Raw genomic sequence first — 24,127 nt, forward strand, 5'->3', positions numbered from 1 at the left:
TGCAAGGGTTTATGTTGATGGGGTGAGCCCTGAGTGGTGCCACACAGGGAGTTGCCATGTGTGCTCTGATTAATAAAAAAATTGATGAGAAGAGGAAAGATTCTTATTGCCATCACTGCAAGGAAATGCTTGACATCTTTAAAGGCCCATAAGTTTAGTTTCCATCTGTTTTTTGCAGACTCTGGGCCTTTTCAAACACTGTGCTGATGTGCTGTAGGGAATTAATTTAGCTCTTTGTGGTAGCAGAAGGTTAGAGTTCAACATCACTGTTTTTGTTATCCGCAGAGCTACACGGAACAAGTTCCCTGTTGTATAGTTTAAAGGAATAGATGGAGACTACTAGAAAGAGACCTGTTGTCCCTGCAGCTTAGTTTTATTCGAAATGCACAGAATGAGAGAGCAGAAGAGCAGAAATCGCAGTATTTGATATACATTCCCAGCAGCTGCTTCATCTCTCCATGTCTGAGCATGTAATCTTGCTCTCAGGAGCATTCTGCTTGAGAAGCAGCTGGGCACTCCTGAACGTACAAGAAATGCTGCCATTTCACCAGCGTTTGTGATAATCCAGGCTGCAGCTAGGCCTGCAGGCAAATGAACAGTCTGTGGTTTATTGTGACTGAGATGTTGGTGGGTTGCTGCATTATCTATAGGATTTGAGCTTGCACTTGGATTTCCTTTCTTTCCCTAACAATGCTTCCTTGCACTGAAAGCGTGCAAGAGAATCCCTGAGCTTTACACCAGCTTTTTTGAAGCACTTAAACCATTGGCAGCCTCTCCTCCTTTACTCCTTGAGTGATGAGTGTGGGGTCCCATTGCCTTCCACACCATCAAACCAGAGCAGTCTGTGCTAATTTACTGTATGCTGAGCACCGAGAAGGATGTTGAAGATAAAGGGCTTTAAACCAACTCTAGCCCGGAGTTTAAGGTTATCCACAGCTCTCTGTGTTTTTTGAAGCCTGGGAAGCAGACAGGGGAATAAGGCAGCAGATGAGTGTTCCCATTCTATGCCTCCTTCTAGCATCTTTTTCCCTTGGTGCACCAGGCAGCAACTCCCCATCCCAGAGAGAGATGCACTGGCAACCTCACACCTCATTTTTTGATCATGACTGAATTTGTCATTGCTGTCCGACAGCCTTATTGTATTTACTCAGCTTTCTGTGAAAAAGGAGTTAAATCCATATGAGTTGGATGATTTCTGTTGCAGCTCATGTTCTGTTTTGACCTTCTTGGCTTCGCATGTTTTCGCCTTTTAAAGTTACTAGCTGTATCTGAGATGTTAACATCACTGGGCTGCTTTGTGGAAATAAATATTAATGAGATGGCTACTGATAGCATCATTTGGGTAGAAACAAATGCTTTTATAATAAATGGAATTTAATATTAATTGAGTGGGTTGGAGTTAAAACAGGATATAAAGTGACAAGCTTATGGCACAGCAAACTGCCCTTTGCAGGAATCCAATTAGAAATGTGGGCAGTAAGTTGTAAGCAAACTTGCTATAATCACACAGGGGCAATACAAGAGTGGAGCATAATTTGGAGCCTGGGACATGTCCCCTTGAACGTCTTATAATTTCCATTAATCAACATTTAGTTACTATGTGGTGCCAAGTTTGCATTCGTCAGCTCTTGCCTAGCAATGCGGCATCCCATTGCTCGAGTCAAACAGGAGGGAGACAGTATGTTTTGCAATAAAAGGGCACATCAGTTAAATGCACGGTGTTGTGCTGCACATCATCGGAGAAAAATGACTCATTTGTTAGCCTGCTGAAATGACTTTGCGTTGGCAATCTTGTGCTGATGTTACAGGGGTTTGCTTGATGACTGGAAGCTGTTGCCTTTGCCATTTCCTCAATGCGAATCATCAAGAGTTGTTCCTTTTCCAAAGTGCAGCATTTGTTTGTGACTTGGACAAATAGGTGATTTGCTGAGATGTGTCACAGATAAATGGTTAATTGCTGCCTGGAGCAACCAAATGCGATTGTCAATTGTCACAGATGTATCTTACGTCCTAAAGAGGGATGTGAAGTGTTCATTTGGTTTGAAGTATTCTAAAATAGTTTCTCTAAATTTTCTGTCGTTTTCTTGTGGTGGATGGAGTCACAGGAGCCCCTATAGCAAGAGTTTGTGGCATTTCAGCCTGGGTATTGCGTTAAATCATCTTAGCAAGCCTCTAAAAGGTGGATGCAGGATGTAAAGCAGGGGTGCAGGAGTCATAAAGGCCTAAGAACAGCATCTGGCAATTAGGACAGTGCTCCCATGCTGATGGAGAAGCATGTGGAAAAAAACCAAGAAGGAGAAAGTCAATTTATCCGTTCTGTCAAAATGGCTACGATCAGCCAGGAGGCAAGTGAATAAACGGATCAACAAGTATTTCACACTTGGATGTTCTCGACAGGAAATCACAGATCCGAAACCAAATGTCTGGGACAAAACTACCAGAAATAGTGGCAAAATACTCTGCTGTTTAGTCTGCATTTTAAACATATTTAGCTCACAAAACTTCTTGAAATAAAATACTGGAATAAAACAGCAACTTGTTACTACAGTTCCAGTTTTCCAGCAGAGATGGAAATAGTTGGAGTGGGTCTCGCAGCAGGACCCTGGGGCCACACTAGAATCTCCCTTTGCCAGCATTCCCAGACGCATATTGTTGGCCATGGTGGTTGCTGCCATCTTTTCCCCTCCCAAGCTCACGAATTACTGGCTAACGGCAGCAGAAGCACTGCTGATCACACCAGAACATTGAAATGAGAAACATAAATACAGTAGGAGGAGGATGAGTCTGAATGGCGAGAGGCGTCAGGACTGAACAGTTCACCATGGAGCAGGCATCGCCTGCATTCCTAGAGGACAGTATATTGGCCTTTGCAGCCATGTCTCTTCATGAGGTCTAAAAGAAAAGGAAATACTGAGCTGAGAGCTTGTGTTTAACTTACATGTCCACTTCTGAGCAAATGCCTGATGGATCCAGGCGTGTTTCTCCATACATTAAGAAGCGTTTGTGTGCTTTTGCTAAGTTGCAACTTGCAGTTCTTGTGGTTTTTTTCTCCTCTTCCCCAGTCTCACATTTATCAACAGTGAAAGGTTATAAAGAGCTTAATAAAAGGTAGATTAAAGCTTTGGAAATACTGCAAATAAAGAAAACAACCTATAAATGGAAAATATATTAAACTGTATCTAGTGTTAACAGATCTAATAATTATCACAGGTTGACTGAATTTCTCTTATTTGACTTATCAGCAATGAACTTCTGTCTTGAATCAAAATGGTCTCCTCCTGTGATTAGTTTTGTTATTAGACGTTTCCACACTCTGATTAAGACTATGGGAAAGCCTGGGTGTATGCTTACTGAAAAGGAGTTTGTCATGAGGATAGAAGCAGTTTCTAATTTTCAGAATAATTTTGACTGATTTTTTAAAGGGAAAGTCTCTTCTACTTAAACAGTTTTTAGTTCTTGACTCATCTATATAATTGAGGGCCTGTTAATAGACTTCGTGGTAACTTTTCTGATATGCTTCATACTTTGAGTCCTTTTAATGTAATGAATGTCTGTTTCCTTGACACTAAAATTCAAGGAGCTTTGAATGGTTTATAGGCCTGAGACTTCAAAGATGTCCTTAATAAATGTTTTGAAAAGGGGATTCTTCCTCACTTCCTTTCAAGCTCACTTCTTCTCAGGATCATCCTTCTAATACCCTCTGCCTCCTGGTGTAGGGGATTCTGCCTCCATTACTAGCCTGTAGTATTTCTAGAATTTTTATTATGGCTTAAATGGTCTGTGGAGATGGTGATTTGAAACATAGATTGTTTTTATTTTCTGTGTCTCTTTATTATGCCTAAGGACGCTTAATACCGCTTACTGCTTTTTGGTATTAATTAGGCTTTCCTTATAGGATTAATGATCTTGGGATTTGTTTGATGTTATTGCTGTCATTGATGCTATTTATTTTTTAGAAATGTTCCCCCAAAATATTGCTACTGGAAGGATCCTACTGACACAAGGACTTTTTATTCTGATATATTAATTGATGTGAGTCTGCTGTGTTTAGCGAAGGGAACCCCGTGGATATGTTCACACCACACTGCTCATCCGATTTAAGCAGAACACCACTTCAGCGTATACAACCCAGCTCTCTGTGGTCCAGCTCGATTAGTGCAGAGCTAGCCTGAGGCACTTAGCCCAGCAGATAAGGAGAGTTGGAGCAGGCAGAGCTCCCACGAACATGCCTGCCTCTCTCCTGGCATCTGAGATAGGTCACTGGGGTCTGACAGAGGTATTTTTACCAAGCTAGTTAGAGGTGTACTCAGCATACACAGCAGAATACACAGCATGGAATTTCTCCGTGGTTTGGTTCAGTGGATGGGGGTTTATTGTGTCTGATATTTGTGTTTCCTTGTTAGATTTGTTAACCTTTGAATGCAAGAAACTCATTAAAGCAATTCCTCAGACACACATACTCCAGGCTTCCCCAGAGCTCTCGAGTCAGTGCTGCATTAGTATCAGCAACAGCAAGAAGTGAATCTCCAAATGGGTTGATTGATAGCGAGATTAATGATCCCCAGGACTTCTGTCCAGGTTTATTATGTGGCAGCTTACAAATCTTTGCTTTCAGGGAGATGGGTGGGGAAGGAGGACCAGCTGGCTGCCACCCCGTCTGTCTGTATTAGCAAGATGAGGTGACGTATGCAGCCCTATCAGAGCTCTAGCATTAAGTAGTGTATTTTCAGTGTTCTCATTATCTGCCAGGTACTAAATAATTTGCTTCTCTGCTCTTGGTGCCAGCTGCTCTTTTCTTTTCCTATATGCTGTGTTTCCAAAGGTATCTTTTTGTGCCATTTCTAATTGCATTCTAAACAGAGTTAACAGAGAGACCATAAAAAATTCTAAGTAGCTATTTTCTTTTTTGAAATGGCCAGTGAAAAAAAGCCCACCCTCAAAATACGCTATGATGGAAAGAGAATGGAAATAATCACATGTTAAGTATTTTACCCTGGCTCCAAATAAGCTATACATGAAATGGATCCAGCAGTGCTGGGAAATCTTCCTAGTTCTCCAATGCAGTTTTATCCAGGGGCACGTGGACATGTCTGATGGGAAAGAGGGAGCTTCCCATTGACTATTCCAGTATATTTGACAAACTGCATTTCTGCCTGAAGGTGGTCAGGTTCCTCAAAACAGAGGAAAAAGCTGTGTCTGAATTTTTAGTATGCTTTTGTGTTGTGTTTAGGTCCCAGCCTGTGGTTTAGGATACCTAAAATATCTGTCAGCTCAATGTCCTCATGTACCATTCAGAGGAAGAAAAGAATATTTTTGCAAAGGAAAGATCAGGGCTCTTTAATTTTGAGAGTATTTAGGTAGGAATAATTAGGGACAATGAGGTGAGTATTCCAAAAGGAGACCTGGGTTCTGCTGTCCTCTGTTAGGTAGGATCATTTCTGTACTGTTTTTCTGATTGCACAATCTCAATCCAGATGAATTACACTTTGTGTTTAAAAATACCTGTGTTTTAACCTCCTTGTGTGTCGCCCTGTTTTTATTCTTCCTTTGCCTGTGATTCATCCCAATGGGAATTCATGTCCTGAAATGATAATATCAAGAATGAGTTCTTAGAGGTGCTGCTAAAAGCTCCTCTCTAGTGAGAGGCAATCTTCATTGATTGCTGCAGCTCTTGTGATTACAGAACAACTCTTCACTTCTTGAAATCCAGCTTCCTTCTGTGAGAAAGTTTTAGGCTCTTTTTTAATATTACATGATGTTTAGAGCAATGGAAGTACACATTTCATAGGAACTGCCTATGGTATTATTTGATTGGAAAAGGCATCTCTTTGTTTTCCTCTATGATTTCCTAGTCTTTGTTATCAATGTTGCATTAAATAAATAGTTGGCTCAGGGAGAGGAGAATGAATACATCAGGCATCCCTTTGGTTTTGAAAACCATGCCTAATTTTTAAACCATTTTAAGATAGCACCCATAGGTTTTCCTACCCTGTTTTTGCCTGAAGGCATTAAAGTTTTGAGTGATAATACATATATAACCAGGGTCTTGCAGTAGAAAATACTGATGAGTAAACCTAGTCAGTCATCCGTAAAATTGCCTAGGGTGTCCACTGCAGCTGCTGTGAGTATTGATTAAAACAGGAGGGGAAGGTCTGATGCTGCCAGCCCTGTCAGAGGTCACTGGGAGAGTAACTGGCTTCCGAGTGCTACAGGGACAAGTGTTCTCACAAACAAGGTTTCACCATCGCTTTTGCTGTTCTCCAGGGACACCAGCAAGATGGGACAAGGAAGCGTGGAAGATGTTTGTGCTGAGTTCAACTAAGATTTATCCACTTAGAATTTGCAGTTAAAGAGCTTTCTAAGTGCATTTCTGCATTGGCCACCTGGGCACTTTCTGGTCACACAACTGATGAGGGGGGAAGGTCTTGGAAAGCAGCTCATCCTGGTGTGTGCTGTCATCTTTTAATTGCTTAATTATTTGAATACCCTTCTAAAAATGATTGTTTCTTGTAAAATGTCTCAGTTCAATACCATATGTGATGTAAATGGGTGTCTAGTCTCTGATGCAGGATAGAATCTCAGAGGATCAGAAGAGGAATTTTAATTTTGTGGAGAGCTGTGTAGTCAGCTGGCAAATTTAAGCCATAAATATTAAATTAGCTGTCTTTCTGTGTCAAAAAATACCTGATCTTGTTTGCAGATTAGTTTTTCAGATGGACAATTTTACTAGTGTTGTGTTCTCCATCACAAATACTGACTCAAAGTTTTGTCCACCTTCCTTTTTTTTCTTCCATTTGCCTTTCCCCAGCCTTTTTCCCATCTTTGTTTCTCTATGATACTGCAGAATGCATGGTTGAAAGTATGTATAGTTGGACCGGTGATTAGTGTTCAGATCTTTTTTGCTTTTGTGGGACTCAGTAGTGTGAAAATGCAATTCTCCTTGCCTAGAGGAAGGCAAGAAGTCTACTTTTCACCATTCTGTCTAGGAAAGGATGCCAAGGACCTGGCACACTGTGAACTTCTGAAACCTATCCAGGTACCGTCCAGACCTCTCCAGTTATTATATCCGTGCAATGCTTAACACTGCTCAAGAAGATTACAGGCAGAAATTGCTTTGTGGGGAGAAAGTGAATTGTCTCCGGGAGGGATATGCAGGAGACTCAGCATTATTGTAGGGAAATTTTCCTCCTTTTTCAGCTTTCCTTTATTCTCTTGGGTTTAATGCATTCCTGCTTTGTATATCTTCCCATAGCTGAAGTTCAGTCAGCCTTCACTGCCTTACTGCTCCAGCATAGCATACGTTCTTTTATAACTCAGCTTTTGAATTCTGATGATTTATTGTTAAGGCTTGGGAAGGAAAATAATTCAAGAAAATTTGGGCAATATAAGCCACTTCCTGGCCAAAATAAAACACAAATGCAGATGTCCCTCTGATACACTGAACGTCATATCACTGTTCCATGCTGGTCACTTTTTCATATTCATAAGATCAGATTTTTTTCGTGTGGTTTTCTCTTCTCTTTTTCTTCTTAACGCTTGAGTCAGTTTTATTGCTCATAAAAATCAGTGACTGATGACCCCAGCTCGAGCAGTGCAGACTGCAGACAGCTGTTGTCCAGGCTCCCATCCACTGCTCTGCTGGTGACATGGTCATGATTTGCAGCACTTCTGTTGTTCAGAAGTCTGCAGCTCTTTTCTGAGGAGTCATTGCCAATTCTGACAGTGACAAATGCTTGCCAAGGAATAGTGAAGCTAGTTTAAAGTGCAGAGCCATGTGTTACTAGTACACTTGACTGCATACGTACTCTGGTTTTGGTGCCAGCAGAGACCAATATTAATTTTTTCCTGGAAAACATACAAAACAGTTCAACGAGAATCTGAAGTATCTTTTCTTTTGTTGAAAGTGAGAATGAATGTGCAGAAGTAGTGAAAGGCATCATTTCCTGTCTTTGGATCCTTGTTTGAGGGTTATTCGCAGAGCCCCTGTGATGGAGGAACATGGTAAATGAATGCCTGCTTCCAGGTTGCATTTGATAAAGTGTATGACTTGTCCTGTGCAGCCTGGTTTAGAGGGCTGCTGCAGATTTTGGTTTGATCTTGACTGTTCTGCCTGCCAGCTCTTAGGGCTGGGAGGTAATGACCCAAGAAGAGAGTAGCTGCAAGAAACCAGGAGCCTAGAGGTCCTAGATGCTATTACAAAAATAAAGTACTGTAAATCTAGCTAGCCTTGGAGAGGAAATACAGAACAGAAATGCCTGAGAGAAGGAGTGGATCCTTAGTGAAGAAGGGAGCAATGAATGTGCCACTCACTTCAACATGGCTCTTGGGTATCCCCAGAAAGCCAGGCATTCCCTTCTGATTCTTCCTGTCCTGGTGGTTTCAGCAGGCAGGCGCTTCCCTCTGCAGTAATCCCTTGCTCCTTCTCTCCCTGCCTCAGCTGCTCTGGAGCAGTGCTGATCCCTTGCTTGGCAGCACAGATCAGGGGCTGCTGGATGGAGCGCAGAGGAGGAAAGGCCAAATGTTGCCCCCAGAGCTATTCCCAGCTCTCCCATCGATGCCATGCGCACTGTGTGTTTATTTTGGAGGCAATATTAACTAAACACCACAGTGCTGTCTTCTACACAAAAATAAAATGCGTCCATGCTTTCACACCATTATGTGATCTTGTTCTCCCTCTTGCTATTAGATGAGTATAAAGGGGAAGCTGCTTGGGGTTTATTAACTAATAACCAAGGAAACCTGTTTTGAGTGTCAGAATCTCCCAGGGCATCTCTTCTGCAGAAGCTAATCTGATATTTTGCTCAGTGGACATGGAACAAGCGTTTAACCCAGCTAATCATGACCATCTCTTGGCATATTTTTATGCTTGCAGCTTGATAATAAGGTGCTCCTGCTCTGGACTTTGCATCCTGTTGGTTTGCTTTAGTAATCTTCTGCTGGTATCTCTGTAAAAAGATTCTGGGCAGGGGGGTGCTCTCCTCTGCATCAGCTTTGCATTCCAGACCCTGCCTCTGCTCCTTCTCCGGGGAGATGCTAATCTTGCAGTGGTTTACTTTCTGTGTTTCTGTCCATATGTGACAACTGTGTGTCTGATCACCACAGTCTCACACAGTTATTGTACCCGAGGGAAAAGGAGGCAAAAAAACATATGGGGCTAGAGAAAACGGTGTGCTTCACTGCACACGGGTGTGTTTCAGAGACAACAGCCTTTCTGGTATTTTGCAGAGAAGGTGCAGGCTCTCTGAAATCTTCTGAAAGTGAAATCAAGGCCGTGATTTGCTTTTCCTCAATCTGTGCTGCAGAAATGCAAGAATTTATCAACAATTAGTGTTTTGGATGTAAATATTTTAATGATCATTCATGCCATCGACAGTTCCTGATCACTCATTCACTAAGGACTGCTTCTGTCAGAAAAAAATCTGAGTTATTTTCCTGCGGACGGTGTTGGTTTCCTGAGCATATGGGCACACAGGTGCAAACACCAGCCTGTGTACACACACTGGGGTTAAAAATTACAGGCTAAAGTACTCACATGAAAACAGGTGTGGACTTGCAGATTGTCTAGCCTTGCATCCACTCCCACCTCTCTCCATGGCTGCTTCTCCAGTGACTCGAAACAAGCAATTTTCTGCTGTCATCCTTTTCCTTTATCCAGCCTTCCCCATATACACGCACAGATTTACTGCAGCCTCTTGTATCCTTAGCAACTGCTGCCACTTAAGGTTCATATACAGAGACAAGGGTAACGGGTAGGGGAAATGTCAGGGGATGGAAAAGTGCATCCTAAACTGAGGGAGAAGGCAGATACTAACTTGTCTGAAACGCCTTTCAATACCCATGATCCCAGTTAATAGTATTTATTATTACAAACCAGACACGAGTTTGCAAAAGGCTGTTCTTGTTGGACCTGAATGTTTCCTCACCAAGTCAGTCTCAGGCTGAAAAATGGACATTCTCCAAACTAGGGGCCTGAAGTGTCTGCCCAGTGCCCGAGGTGTGTGCTCACTCCTGGAGCTGCACGGAGGAGAAGGTGGGAAACAGATGCAGTAAGCAGAACTTGCTTTAAAATTCATCCAGCAAGTTTTTGAGACCTATTGTAAAAGGTCTTTTAAACATCAGTCTACTTAATCTCACTCTCAGTTTTGAGTTTGCATAGTCCCATCAGTGGTGCCTTCTGCTGTCACTGGGAGCCCCTGAGTTGTGGAGGCAGTTACCAGGTCAGAGGTGTGATGGCCTGTGCACAGCAAGCTCAGCTGTAGAAGCAAAACTTGGACTATTTACAGCTCTTAGGAGCAAGAGGGGGGAAAAAAGTTTTCAGGCATGTCTTCACCTAATGCACCAGTTTCCAGCATTGTGAAGTAATGAGCATGCTGTATTATGTATGTGTATTTGTAAGGCTAGAGTGTATTGTAGCGTGATGTTTGTGACTTGAGAAAAACTTCAGTCACATTCCATGGTGACTGCCTTTTTAAAACAGCTACAGAAAGTCTTCCAGGAATAAAATACAGAATTGCTAATGACATTCATGATTACTGAAAACTTACTGTGTGAAATATTCATTTATTACATTGTTATTCCAATATGGTGTTCAGCAGAGATGTGCTGGACTGGATACTCCGCTATCACCATCATGGACCATACAGTATCACACAATGTTATTATCCAACACAATTACTTGTTTTTGAGGCTATTAAGAAGAAGTGTCTTATGGCTGCATAGCAAACCATCATGCCAGCCTATCAGAGCCTCTCGGAGTATAAAATAACAAATTACAAAAAATAATTGCTTTTCATAAGTATCATCAGCTTAAAAAAAATACTGTAAATCCCTACATAAAGGTCTGTCGTTTTATCGAACACCTTCTTAAGGCCTTCATTACTGGGAGAGCCGTTGAAGGATTTTTGTAGTATTGACTCAAGGGAAAGAGCCCCAAATACATCAAAATCAGGAACATTTTGCCTGTTTCATATTCATAGTTTCTTCTTTATGTGTGACTGATTTATTCTGCTTCTTGCCCCCAGGGTGTGCATTGTCCAAAATAAAAGCTGCCAAAAAAAATGAGAACAGGGAGCAAGTAGGGTGGGGGAAGTTGAACCAATGTTTTTAAATACTGTGAGACTATTGCACATCTTGCATCCTTGTGTGTGAATTCACCTTATGGTGTTTCTTAACAAAAGCATACTCAGTAAATAAATAACTTGAGCACAATGCAAGACATTGTGCCTGAAAATAGAAAGCTGCTCCGAGACAGTTACTCCATGCTGTGAAATCTGCTCTCTTCTGCTTCTGTATTGTCTTAAGTTGTACTTGTGCTGCCGTAGCATGTGCTTGCATTAGAAAGCACTGCGCGCAGTAGAAAGTACTAACGTGTAGAAAGCAAGAGCCCAAGATTATTTTAGTTTCTCATTTTGCAAAGAGTGGTTTGGTTTGCAGTGACTTTTTTTGCTGTCTGGCATTTCTGGATGTTGAAAACAAAAGGAGCACAAATTGCTTTGTCAAAGTCAGCAAAGCTGGCTCTGCGGAGTGGGCTCTGTGGAGAGCACGGTGCCCGAGCTACAGCGCAGCAGACTGCGAGGCAGAAACTTATAAGCGACTACATGCAGATATGTTTGAGCAAGGGAAGCCGTGACTTGACGAAAGGCTCAGCTCAGAAGGGTGCCTGCACAATTCACTCAGGTGCTGGGGCGCAGTTCATTAAGGACTGCGATGAGGGGGATCGTTCTGCAATGGGAAGCTATTGTTAAGCGCCCCGACAGATGAGAGCAGACCCTTCTCCTGCCACAATAGCTGCTCACACCAAGCAAGACTCATTAAATATTCAGTTCCAGCCTCAAGCAGCTCATTAAGTCAGCAATGAGCAGTGACGCTGGTGTTGGAAAACCCAGCCTCAGTTAACATCACCATGCAGAGTCTTCTCGGATCTCTTGATGGTATTCTGCTCAGTACCTTTTCTGTGATGACCAGCCTGTGCTCTCTTCTTTGCATTAAATACAGGTAAAAAAAACAGTCAAGAGGATTTAAGTTCTCCTATTCTTTACAGGCCTTTACAGAGATGAGTCCTGGGGCCCAAGCTAAGTGTCTATGGCATTTTTCTGTAGCAGCATGTGTAATATGAGTTTGGAGGAGGAGGACGGGATGAGGGTTATGTGACTTTAGTGTTAAAAACAAACAAACAAAGAAACCATAATGTTTGAAGGATAATTTTCAGAGCAGAACATCATTATGTGCAGCAGTTACAGATGCTGTTGGCTGTTAGACAACCAAAACTTTTACAGTAAGTGTATTTTCCCTGGAACTGCTAGTGTCTTAGGTGGACTTTGACTTGAATTGTGTGCTGAATATGTTTCTTGTGTGCAGAGGTTTTTTTCTGAATGATGTATTTGAAACCTGCCTGACTTTTGTGACTACTTAGCAATAATATACAGAGGCGTTTATGATGGGTAGACGTCAGATATCAGTGAATTAGAGCACACCAGAATCCGGAGTTAGGACTGCAACTGTAGAAAATGTATGTTTTCACACATCAGTGTTTTAAAACTATAATGCCTGAAAGTATGGAACGGAAATGGAGAAGCAGAACATGTACAAAAATTTTTGGATATTTTTTCAGAGGGCAGTTTTTCATACACTGAATCTGTTTTTTGGGTTTTTTTTTTCTTTCTCCTTTAACAGAAAGTGTTTTCAGACTGCCCATTTCTATGTGGAGGACAGCAGTTCCCCCCGTGTGGTCCCCAATGAAAGTATTCCTATTATACCTATTCCAGGTAAGACATGCTTTATCTGTTTCAGTTGTGCTACTTGGAGTCTGTTTTAGTTACATACAGAAGAGAAGGTTATGCTTGTGATAAATCATGGGGGTTTGGTGGAAATTTGTTGCATCAGTGCTGCTTCATTTAATTTAATGTGCTATGCAGTGGGGCTCTGAGTGCCAGTGTTGTATTTTTCCATAGGCACCTCTCCCACATTATTTTCGTATAAATTTCAGCATAACCTTTGTAAAATGTCAAAAACATGAGCAAGACTTCTTAAAAACAGGCATAGCATCCAGGGTGAAACCAGCTGTTCCACTGGGGCAGGCTGTGGACAGGGGATATGCAGCTCCACTGCTCTCTGAAGACTTTCAGTGTGTGCAGAGGTGGTGTCTGCTGGGTCTCAGGTAGGAAAGTGGGACACAGGGATAAGCAAAAGATCTCAAGTGAAGTCCAAAGCCATCTGTTAATTTGGTATTAATCAAGTCGCCAAAGGTCACATTCTCCTCTTAGCTGCACTGAGAGCAAAACTGGAAGCAGAGTTTAGTGCTGTACTGTCTTCATGAGGTATTTCCCCTGGGGTTTATTAAGTGCAGGGTCTGGCTCCCTTTAATCAGTGATGACAGAAAGCAGCTTGATGTTACGGTGGCCTTTGCAGCCACTGACTTGTTTGATGTCACTTTCACCAGCAGGATTAAGATACCCAAACTGTTGTCTTGGCCTCAGTCTGTGAAATCCTTGTACGTGTTGCTTCAAGGTGTTTGAAAATTTCTTGTTGCATTCTGTAATTTGTGTCGCTGGTCTAGGAAGCAATCAGCAGCTAGTTAGATTCATTTTACCAAAAAGCATTAAAAGCTGTCTCTGAGACACTGAAGAAAATGTGTCCTAGAAAAACGGAAGATTCCAGCTGCATTTTCCTTGAGTTTATTCAGTAGATGTGTGACTATCCTTTCTAGAAAGTGTTTTTCAAAACACCTGTGGGAACTAGCATGAAAAGTTAGCTGTTACGTTTCTACAGAAGATATTAGGCCTTGCAGTCCAATACTGTGCCACTAAAAATAAAAGAAAACATGCTATCATCTCCTCTCCATTCTGTAGCAGACTAAGATGCACATCCTGGCCAATTCACTTCCTTAGCATGAAGCCACCCATCTTCTCCTTTAGGGGTGACATGAGGCAGGAGGTTTTAGTCTTAGACCGCCTGCAAGGAGTTTTTAGAGAAAAACCTAGGTAGCCAGAGAACTCTGTTCTTCCTACTCTAAATCCTGGAGGCTCACTTTCCTGTTGGGGCAGCTTTTGGGAGGCAGTTTAATGGTCCCATCATATCCTGTGATACCTTCTTAGAGCTTGTGAGGATGGGCTAACCTGAACTCTGCAATGCAGTGTCAAAACCCAGGGAATTATGAGCACAGGGCAGTGGGAGGAGAGGAATTTTCCTCTCTAGGGAAGCCTCTTTGGCCAACTTATAGGGCCTTTTACTGTGATTGAGGCAAATTTTTCTTAGATACAGAACCCGGCAGAAAGCTCCATCTTTTCACACTGCAATCTGTGTTGCTGAGACAGTGGTTCTTCCCTGTTTTACAGGCATATTTTGATGCCTAGTCCATTAAAGACTGGAAAGTATTCTTATAAATTGTAATACAGGCTGAAGAAGCTCCATGAAAGCTGTTCAGGGGGCACGTACCATAAGGCCACCACAAACACTAATGCTTCTCCAGCAGCCATTCTAGCATGTAACAACAAGAACAGATCACAGAACAACTGTTCTGCCTGAGAACAGAACAACACTGTCTTTTGGGGACATCTTCCCACGGCTAGAGCAAGCCAAGCTGTTGGACCATAGCAGTTTTCGGGCTGATGTGATGCAACCCTCACTGTGGTCTGCTCAAGTCCAGTAACACCAGGAAAGAGCTGCTCAGCCCTAATAACGGGCACTGCAAATTAAGGCACCTGCTGGGTAAGTGCTGTAAGACACCTTGAGAAGCTTCATAGTTAAAAATCTGCAAGGACTGCTGATGAGCTCTAAGGCACATAAAGAACTGGGCCTTGGACAGAGGTTTAGTCTAGTTGGGTGCAAAGTGAATCCAGCCCTCAAATTCCCAATCAAATGACAAGATTTTTGTCAATGTAATGGACATCTAGACATCTGCATACAGACACCCAAATGGAGGTGCCTTAAGCTGAAGGTGAATCGTTCCCAGAAGGTCATAAGAGAGAATGAACTGATGAACTCAAAGATCTTGGCACTGACACTAAAGCTCTCCAGGCCATCAAAAGCCTAATCACCCTCTGGAAGTTCCTTTCTCTGTATATATTGACTATTAGCTGTATAGGGAGCTTATAAAGAGGCTTAGAGTTAGCAGAGAAAAAATCCTCCAAAGATGGGAGATGTTGCCTGAAAAGATCTAGAAGCCCTCCTAAACATTTTTCTTGTTTGGAGATGTAGAAGCGGCCTGTTCTCCCTCATATACCTGTTGCTAAACGACATTTCTCTGATGTCAGCTGCTGCTCTCACATAGGCAACCCACTTAAAAAAGCATTAAGTGGCAAAATTCTCCTTTGAACTGATTGCAACTGATGAAATGATAAGCCTCTAAACTTTTCCACTGGAAGCTGCTGGAGAGTGTGAGACAGTCTTACTTGCCATGTTGATCCTAGAAGCAAAAATATGAGCGGCATTTCACAAAAGCAAGTTTTTCAGAGTAACCTTGTTAACTTGTGAAACCCCATCCTCACAAAAGATATTTGAATAGATCCCTGTGGAACCATCCACCTGCCTCCTATAGTTCAACGGACCAACTACTGCTCTACCAGCTTCTGCTTCTACAGCAGAAGCTTCTTCCATGCAAGCAGCCATGCTGATGGCAATTTAAAGTAGTGTGTCTGAAGACTTCTAGTAGATTTGCCAGGCCCTCTGTAGCATGCAGTGAGCTGCTGGTTGGAGGAAGGTGAGCGGCTTCAGGTTGGCTGTTGCATTCCAGGTGTAGAGTGGCTCTGTCAGGTGCCTGGGGCCAGGCACAGCAACATCCTTGCGCAGCTTGAGAGGTTTTAGAAGCAGGTTCTGGTGTCCCTACATGCCACTGCTCTGCTCCGTGACTGGTCAGCATGCTGAGAAGTAGCATTTGTGTTTATTTCTGCACCATATTCTGCTCTCAATTAGGCAAACCCTCTGGGCTGTGAACTCTAAAATCAATCTGCCAGCTGCCTGCAAATAGGCACTCAGTACAGCTTTTTAGGTCCAAAATCTTAAAAAAATCTTCTTGTAAAGGAACGATTTTACCCATTTTCTGTATCACTTCCCATTGCGTACTTGCTTAATTATTGTGCATGAGGCCACATCACCCATAGGCATGTGCTTATCTGAGCAAATGTGCTCTGAGACCCAAACCATTATCATTATTCATAATCATCTGCTCTGCTTGATCTAGAGAAACACAGGACAAAGGAGATATCATTAACTGAGTCACCACTGGATATTATAACTGGGGTATAAATCTAAACTCACATAAGCCTTGCACCTGACAGTAATGCATCTGTAATCAATGGCAGATTTCTGAAACTCCCCTGCCATTCAGCCCAACAAAATTACATCCCCTTATCCTCTCTCTTTGCCTCCACACTCGGTTAATTTTGGCCACATCCATATCATCTTTGCCTGTATCTCTTCACTGTAACATTTGGTGTTCGCAAGATCTCTCTTAGCAAAGTAGCTCATGTTTATGTTTGGTGGGTTGTTTTTTTTTTTCCATTAGCAGGGTCAGTACCTGGTTAAAACGTTTCTGAACTTGATCCTTTTCAATAGAGTTGGAGAAGAACAGCAGTGTCATAGCTGCAGCCCTGTATGTCTTCAACACTAACAAAACACACCCCTCCTCAGTTTTCTTTTGTCCTCATCGCAAGACCTGCTCCAAGACAGCAGTGAAGTGCACCTCTGTGCAACTTGGACATCATCAAATAGTCGAGCTAGCACAAATTCCACTTCTACCTTCCTCCTCCTGTCCTTTGTTTCAGAGCTTTCCTGCTCAGGGATGGTGCATTGTCCTGGGGCTTGCTGCAGCTTTACTGGTTCTTTGCTCAGCCCGCAGGCACAGCGGCTGCTGTGGCACTGATGTCAGCAGGACTCGGTCTGAGATTAGTACAGAGATAGCTGAGGCTTGACCCCATGGCAAAACTCAAAACTCCATGTAGTCTTGACCACAGTCCAGAGAAACACATAAAGAACACAATGGCCAATGCAGCTGGTTCGTTTAGCTTATTATTCCAGACATCTTTCATCATTTTCAGTATAAGTAAAATGTCTCAGATGTAATGCCAACCATTTCAGCTGTGTCTAGACTGTAAGACTAAGGAGCACCTCCCAGTTCTTCAATCAAGTTTGTGCAGTTTTAGGTTTAAATGGCAGTAAAATAATTTTTTAACTAGAAGTGGAGTTTCACTAGTGCATGTAAGTTAACTAGTGGCAGAATCTAATGGAGAAACATTCTCGTGCTTCTCCAAGAATGACTCAGCATGTGTACATGAGCCCAGGAAATAGTGGAATAGTTAAGCACATTGTAGTGAAAAGGTATCTGGACCACATCATGCAGTCATGTGAGGGTGTGAAGGTCAATACAGCTATGACCCTTCTTCATTTCCCTCTGTTTTCTCATGGTTACAAGAAGGAGGCCTTATCGAGAGTCCATCTTATTGTTAAATCTCTACAGAATGTTGAAACCTTCTTCCTTATTCATTTGATAATCGTAGTTGCCTTGAACCATTACTGACGAACATCAGTGGTTAAATTTGATGTGTTTTTCACAAGCTTAGTTCTTGCTGATATATTCTGGCAGCAAATTGTTTCTGTTAAGAGACTAGAATAACAGGTATCTCATTTGACAAGGAAACTGCAGGTTCCCAACAGAGTCTTGCTATCTTACTGTTTTCTGCTAAGATGTAGCTGTCTCAGCTTGCATCCCCAGAACTTTAGTTAGTGATCTTTAGAGCACAGCACCAGGACACGTCTGTGGCCACTCCAGCAGTGTGCTGAGCACAGTGATCTCTGTGCTGGAGACAGGCAAAGTACAAGGAAAAGTGTTAACTACAGCTGAGGACTCATTTCTGAAGGGCATGAAGCTCTTCACTGATCTCAGAGGTAGCACTCTTCAGCTGTTTAAGGCTTTATTTCTGCTTTCTGCTCCCTGCGGATTTATGTTCCAGCACCATATTGTGAATTGTACCTATCTTCAGCTTCAATTAAATTCATGAATGCAGTATTGCAAACACAGACATTCTCTGAAGCCAAGGAAATATCAAGGTATTTTAGGGAGCTTCCACCTTCCTTTTTCTGTGCTACCAACCTTGCTTCTGCCGTACACTGGAGAATTTATGATATGATATCTAGTTGTGGTACTTGTAATGGAGGCTTCGGGAATTGGCTAAATCACCCAAAATAGTATTTTCTTGGTGGCTTTGTGAAATGCAGATAGATCCTTTTCTGAGGGCTGTCACACTGGGATGCGGAGCCCTGGAGTTGAACTTGCATGTGCTTAAATATAAGACATGTATGTAATTGATGGCACGACTGGGACCTGAGGGTGGAAACATTGGAGATTAAAATTGTGTTCCTTAGCAGGCAGTGCCAAATAAGATCATGTTTAATGTCTGTGCTAAGGGAAAATTCACATTATTTCATTCTCTTGGACTGAAATTGGTTTTTTGCTTAAAGGGAAGAAGCGTATTGCTATTACGTTTATAATTAATGATAACCTAATCTAAGATTTGTACAAGCAGATTTAAACTGAGCTCTTATTTTGACACATATAAAATTTTATCATTAACATCTTTATATTCCTGACTGACAAATGGCTAATAGCATTGTAGTAGATTAAATCTTGAAGCAAGAGAGATGAATGTAGCTACAATATTACACAGGTGATTTTTCCTACTCTGCTTTTCACGTGTTTCACCTTTATCAGAAACCTGTCCTTGTGTTCATTTTACTTGATTATAACAAATAGATAATTATTATCTTCTGTATTTTTCTTTCAACATGTCCACCTATCCGGGACTTTCAAATGTATTTAAAGTGTTTTCTTCACCTTTTTGCATTGAAAGACATTTTTTATTAAAAACAGTTTTTCATAAACACATCTGCAAAAATGTGAGCATTAATGAGGAATAGTGTCCCAAATAATCAACTCTTGGTAATTTATTATTCATTTTAATTTATAATTTGCCTTAATTATGAAGTCAGTGACTTCGGGAGGATGCCAGCCTTAAAGGTCTTCAGCAGGTAGCTTGATCTCCTAGAATAAAACTGACTGTATTGCCTTTTTCTTATTTATGCAGGTATGATCTACACAGAAAGCAGTCACCTGCTCAATATTAAGCATTTTTAATGACTTTGTTTTATTATAAATTAATTGATACTCATGTTATACAAATAAAACTGTTCTTATATTTCTGGTCATTTTTTATACAGCAAGCAATGTGATCAGTCAGAAAAATTAATTATTGCACATGGAATATAATGCCTTCAGTTGCATTCTTATTTTACACAGTCAGGCTAGGAAAGCCAGTATACTGCAAAATTAAAAGCTCTGGTAATATAAACATGTATAATTCAAATGCATTAAATCTACAATGGTCTGATGAAATCTGGGCACTGCCATTTTTATGTGTGGGATTAATCATGGAGTCCAAAGTTTGCATGAGTTAGGGCAGGATCTGCTCTGGAGTTGCCTGCTCAAACATTTCAGGTTCAATGTGCATCCTAAATATTGATGCTAGGGATTCCATCTGCTTGCAGAATTTTTCCATCCCTCTTTGTAAAAAGATAAAAACCCATCAACACCACCGAAGGTGGTTAACAGTAGCATTAATATGAAAAAAATCCTGGGGTTACATTCAATGTTCTTGCCAGCAGTGGAGAATAAAAGGGTGGAAGATGAATCAACAACTTAGGGTTGAGTGCTACTGGGAACAGAAAGGTGCTTGTTTGCTATGATTATGGGACAACAAAGCTGGTGAGGGGGCTGGAGAACAGGCCTTATGAGGAACGGCTGAGACAGCTGGGGTTGTTTAGCCTGGAGAAGAGGAGGCTGAGGGGAGACCTCATTGCTCTCTACAACTACCTGAAAGGAGGTTGTGGAGAGGAGGGAGCTGGCCTCTTCTCCCAAGTGACAGGGGACAGGACGAAAGGAAATGGCCTCAAGCTCCACCAGGGGAGGTTTAGGCTGAACAATAGGAAAAAATTTTTCACGGAAAGGGTCACTGGGCACTGGAACAGGCTGCCCAGGGAGATGGTTGAGTCACCTTCCCTGGAGGTGTTTAAGGGTGGATGAGGTGCTGAGGGACATGGTTTAGTGTTTGATAGGAATGGTTGGACTCGATGATCCGGTGGGTCTCTTCCAACCTGGTGGTGATTCTGTGATTCTATGATTTGTCAGATACATCATTTTTCAGTGGGTTAAGAGGTCAAATCCAGTCCAGCTGTGAGCTGATAGGTATTTCTTTGTAATGGGGAAAACCTTTTTGCAGAAATAGAGAACCATGAGAATACACTGTTGAGGATGGGTTAATGCACTGACGATGTCACTGGTTTCACTGTTATCCTAAGGTAGGTTAGGGTTGTGCTGCCTTCAGAAAGGGCAGTTTCCCTCTCACTTCACTATTCCTCATGGTAGGATCAACCCACCTATCCCACTGACAACTAATCTTTTTTCCCCTTCCCCACATCCCAATTAATCCTTTCTTACATTCATCAGCCAGATCAGCAGGCTGATTCAGTTCACTGCTCAGGCCCACGAACAGGGAGTAGGAGAATCCCCTTGTCGTTTGGCTGAAGCCAGCTGTGAAGAGGGTGCTGAGAACTGATGGAAGGGATTCTGAGCTGCCCAGGGCTGCTGAGCAGGGCAGTAAAGTGGCTACTGGTGGAGCAGATAGAGCTACATGACAGCTATAGCACATGAATTCAGGTGGCTGTGCAAATGAGAGATGGAAGCAGAGTTACTAACAAATGAGAGGAATAAGCTTGCACGTTAAAAGTAAGGCATAAGATACAATGGATTTAGTAGTCTGGGTAAGATAATAGCTGAAAAAAAAAGAAAACATTTGCAAACAGAGTGAAAGACATGGGAGGTTTTACTTACCTGGACTTTTACATGTGTGTCAAACATCTGGTCTTCAGGAACACCAAAGCTCTAAACTAGACAAAGATAATATGAGGTAGCATGTTGGGTTTGACCCCCTGGATTTATTCCTGATCCAAACCCATCTATTCCAATGCAATGCCACTAAACTATCCAGTGAGCTCTCAAGCTGTAAATGAATCAAAATGAATCTGAGATCTTATTATGTGGAAATGCCATCTCTGATACGACATCCCATTTTTCTTTTGAAATTGGCCCCTATCGCATTAACATTACACAGGAACCTTATTAAGCAGGAGATAGGGGAAATCCTTCCTGGTAGGATTACTATCCAAATGGAACCCTCTTCTAACTTTATTGCTTCTGTGCATTTTGGGCTTCTTTTGAAAGTGGCTGTCTTCTGAAAGAATGTGTTAAGTATTCTTCATTGTCAATTGCTGTTTCTTAGAAAATGAGGTGGAAGTGAAGGTTTTCCTCTTCTGCCTTTTTTCTTTTATACAAACTTGACTTTGTTCTTGGGATTCTCCCTTTGTGTCAGGAAATGAGCTCTATTGTGGTCCCATTTGGTTTTGTGGTTTTGATACTTCTCAGGAACTTGTTGTGTGACAGCAATTGAAGAGGGGAACACCACCAAAGCATTAAATTTTTAGCATAGTTATTAAACATAGCTTCACCTGTCACCTTGAGCAGTGTCTGATTACATAGAATATTATTATAAATTATATTATTTGTGATAATATATATATGTAAAATTATTGTAATGTGCTGGAGACCATTTCCCAGTCCCAAAGTTACTTCTTTCTCTGCATAACACAAAGGGTTAGTACACTAGTATGGTGCCAGATTCAACTCATGTTTTGTGGTGACATAAATCCAGAATCACTTTACTGACACGGATAAAACAGACGGCTAAACCCAGGCTAGTCAGAACTGTAATTTTACCTGAAGTGTTGGAGGTGAAGGTATGGTATTAAAACATTTTTCTCTTCTCTTGGAATACTGTGTAGGTCTTGCAAAATGTAAGCAACTTAGTGACATTAGATATTGTCAGTCTAAGCTTCCAGAGGGTAAGAAGTAGATCGTGCAAAAGGGAATATGCGCAGAATGACTATGAGAGCTCCTAATGAGCCATTATAGGATTTCATTAATCTCTTCAATCGACTAAAAGAGTTATAGTCCTTGAAGTCCATTTGTCTTAAGATGGAGGGAAGGCTTAACCAAAGCCTTTGGCCTAGCGCTAGTGCAAGAAAAAGCATATTCTGCGCATCGAGCTACATGTTGGTTTCCTTAGAGAAGGCCATGGCCATTGTCAGATAACGTCAGAGCAGATACCCCTCAGGAGTGCTGAATCTATCGGTCCCTATTTTAGCAGAGGCTGGCAAGCTGCCCATGGCTAAACATGCACATACCCCAGCTGAAGTAATTTGTGTTCGTGGGTGGGAGCTTGGAGTTGGAGGACATGAATAGAAAAATGGAGGCCGAAATTGCTTTAGGACTTTTCTGTTCCATTGGCAAGCATACCAGTCTTTATCATACATACAGCTCCTTTCAGGGGAGCACGGCAGGCACGCAGTCGGGTCCTGCCCCGCAGCAGGTTGCTTGTACCCTCGGGGCTCCGTGTGTCCCTCAGGAGCCTCCTCTGAGCTGCCAGATCTTGCCTGGTCAGTTGGACCATGCTACCCCAGCAGTCTGAAAGCTGGAAACTACCTTTGTGGTTCTGATTTTTATCTTCCTAATATTAAACAATTAACAATTGTTCTGATTTTAATCTTCCTAATATTAAACAATTTGCTCCTTCATGGTTTTCATGAGTTTATGGGCAGCTTTAGCAGCGTAAGCTCCCTCTCACCCAGTGAGCTCACATGTCAAGAATATTTCCTATGTAATTTATTTAATGTCTAATTGTTACCCATGTTATCCAATAGGGTAAGAAACTGCATTAAGTTAAGGCTTCTGGAGGGAATTGGAAGTAAAAATGCAGAAGAGGAAAAAGAAAGGCAAAACAATAAAAGACAGTGACGAACTGAGAGGTGACTTAGCAGTGGCTATAAAGGTGGAAGCATACTGCCACCATGCAGTGATGAAGATAAAAAGAAACCTAACGATGTTTTGCCATGGATCTCTGGTGCAGACCCATCCTTGAAATTGGTGGGAATTCGATGGGCTGGAGAGCAAGTTATCGCTAATGTACTTTTTGGCTCACAGATCACAATTAAAATTAAATTCTGCCTTCTGCAAAATTAGATTGGACACACTGGTCTGCTGCGGTGAATCCTTGATCTCGGTTGGGCTCCGTTGAGCTTGACTGCTCAAGAAAAAACCCAAATGATAGCTATGGAACTTTTCTTGTGAGAGTATGTGAAATTGCTGTCGTTGCACGTGTTGTTTTCAAGGAAATCTAGGATGCATGGGCTACTTCTCAGGAGAGGAAAGATTGTTTTGCAGGCTCTTGCTGTTGGCTGCTGTTCCTATAGATCATTCTATTCAAGTGTCTTAGCTGCAAAAATATTAATACAAATGTTGATATGAGATGATGATGATGTTCTCAATATTACATAGAATAAATGTTATCACTTAAATCTTCTAAAGTGCCAGCATTTCTGCATACTGCAGCTTTTTGCTGAGATGAACATACATTTGTCAAATGTTTTCAATTATGTATTATTCAGTAAATGAGCATGTGGTTAATTAAAGAGGCATTACTATACTGGGAGGCTATCAGTTTGCACACATATCTTTAACAATTGGCTTTTGTAAATAAAAAAGAATAGAGTTGATTGAGATCTGAAAATGTCAATAGATGCAAAAAGCCACCTTAGAGCATTGCCTAATGAAATAAGAGTAGAGAAGTAATGACATGGTCAGTATTAACTGCCATCAGCCAGAAAGAAATCAGATTGTCAGGGATCTATAAAATTCTTGCCAAAGTAGAACCTCATTTACACATACAGATCTTCATACCCTTTGCTAAGAAAAGCATATGTGACAGCTTAGGGGTTTTAGCTGCCAAAGATCTTTCACTCTGAATACAGTAAATGTCACATCTATTTATTTATCGTTAAATTTTGCTAAGTATCTGTAGAAATATTTGGATTTTTTCTATCATAATGTAGATGTTTAAAAGGAAAAGAATCCAGATTATAATGCAGCTGTAGCATGAAACCATATGGCTGCTAAATGGAAGCAAAAATACGCCACTGAGTTACTGGGAGTAAACATAAACTGGATGCAATCTCCAGAAGAATATTA

General features: G+C 41.7%; 1 protein-coding gene across 1 annotated transcript in view; it reads left to right on the plus strand.

Annotated features, from left to right (window-relative positions):
- Nucleotides 1-24,127, plus strand: part of PTPRG (protein tyrosine phosphatase receptor type G) — a 415,153-nt gene that overhangs the window by 358,712 nt on the left and 32,314 nt on the right. The window contains exon 14 of the mRNA XM_069865996.1: nucleotides 12,673-12,764. Coding sequence (XP_069722097.1) covers nucleotides 12,673-12,764 — 92 coding nt within the window. The remainder of the gene's footprint in view (nucleotides 1-12,672; nucleotides 12,765-24,127) is intronic.

This window comes from Phaenicophaeus curvirostris, chromosome 11 (assembly GCF_032191515.1).
Source record: "Phaenicophaeus curvirostris isolate KB17595 chromosome 11, BPBGC_Pcur_1.0, whole genome shotgun sequence".
Taxonomy (NCBI): domain Eukaryota; kingdom Metazoa; phylum Chordata; class Aves; order Cuculiformes; family Cuculidae; genus Phaenicophaeus; species Phaenicophaeus curvirostris.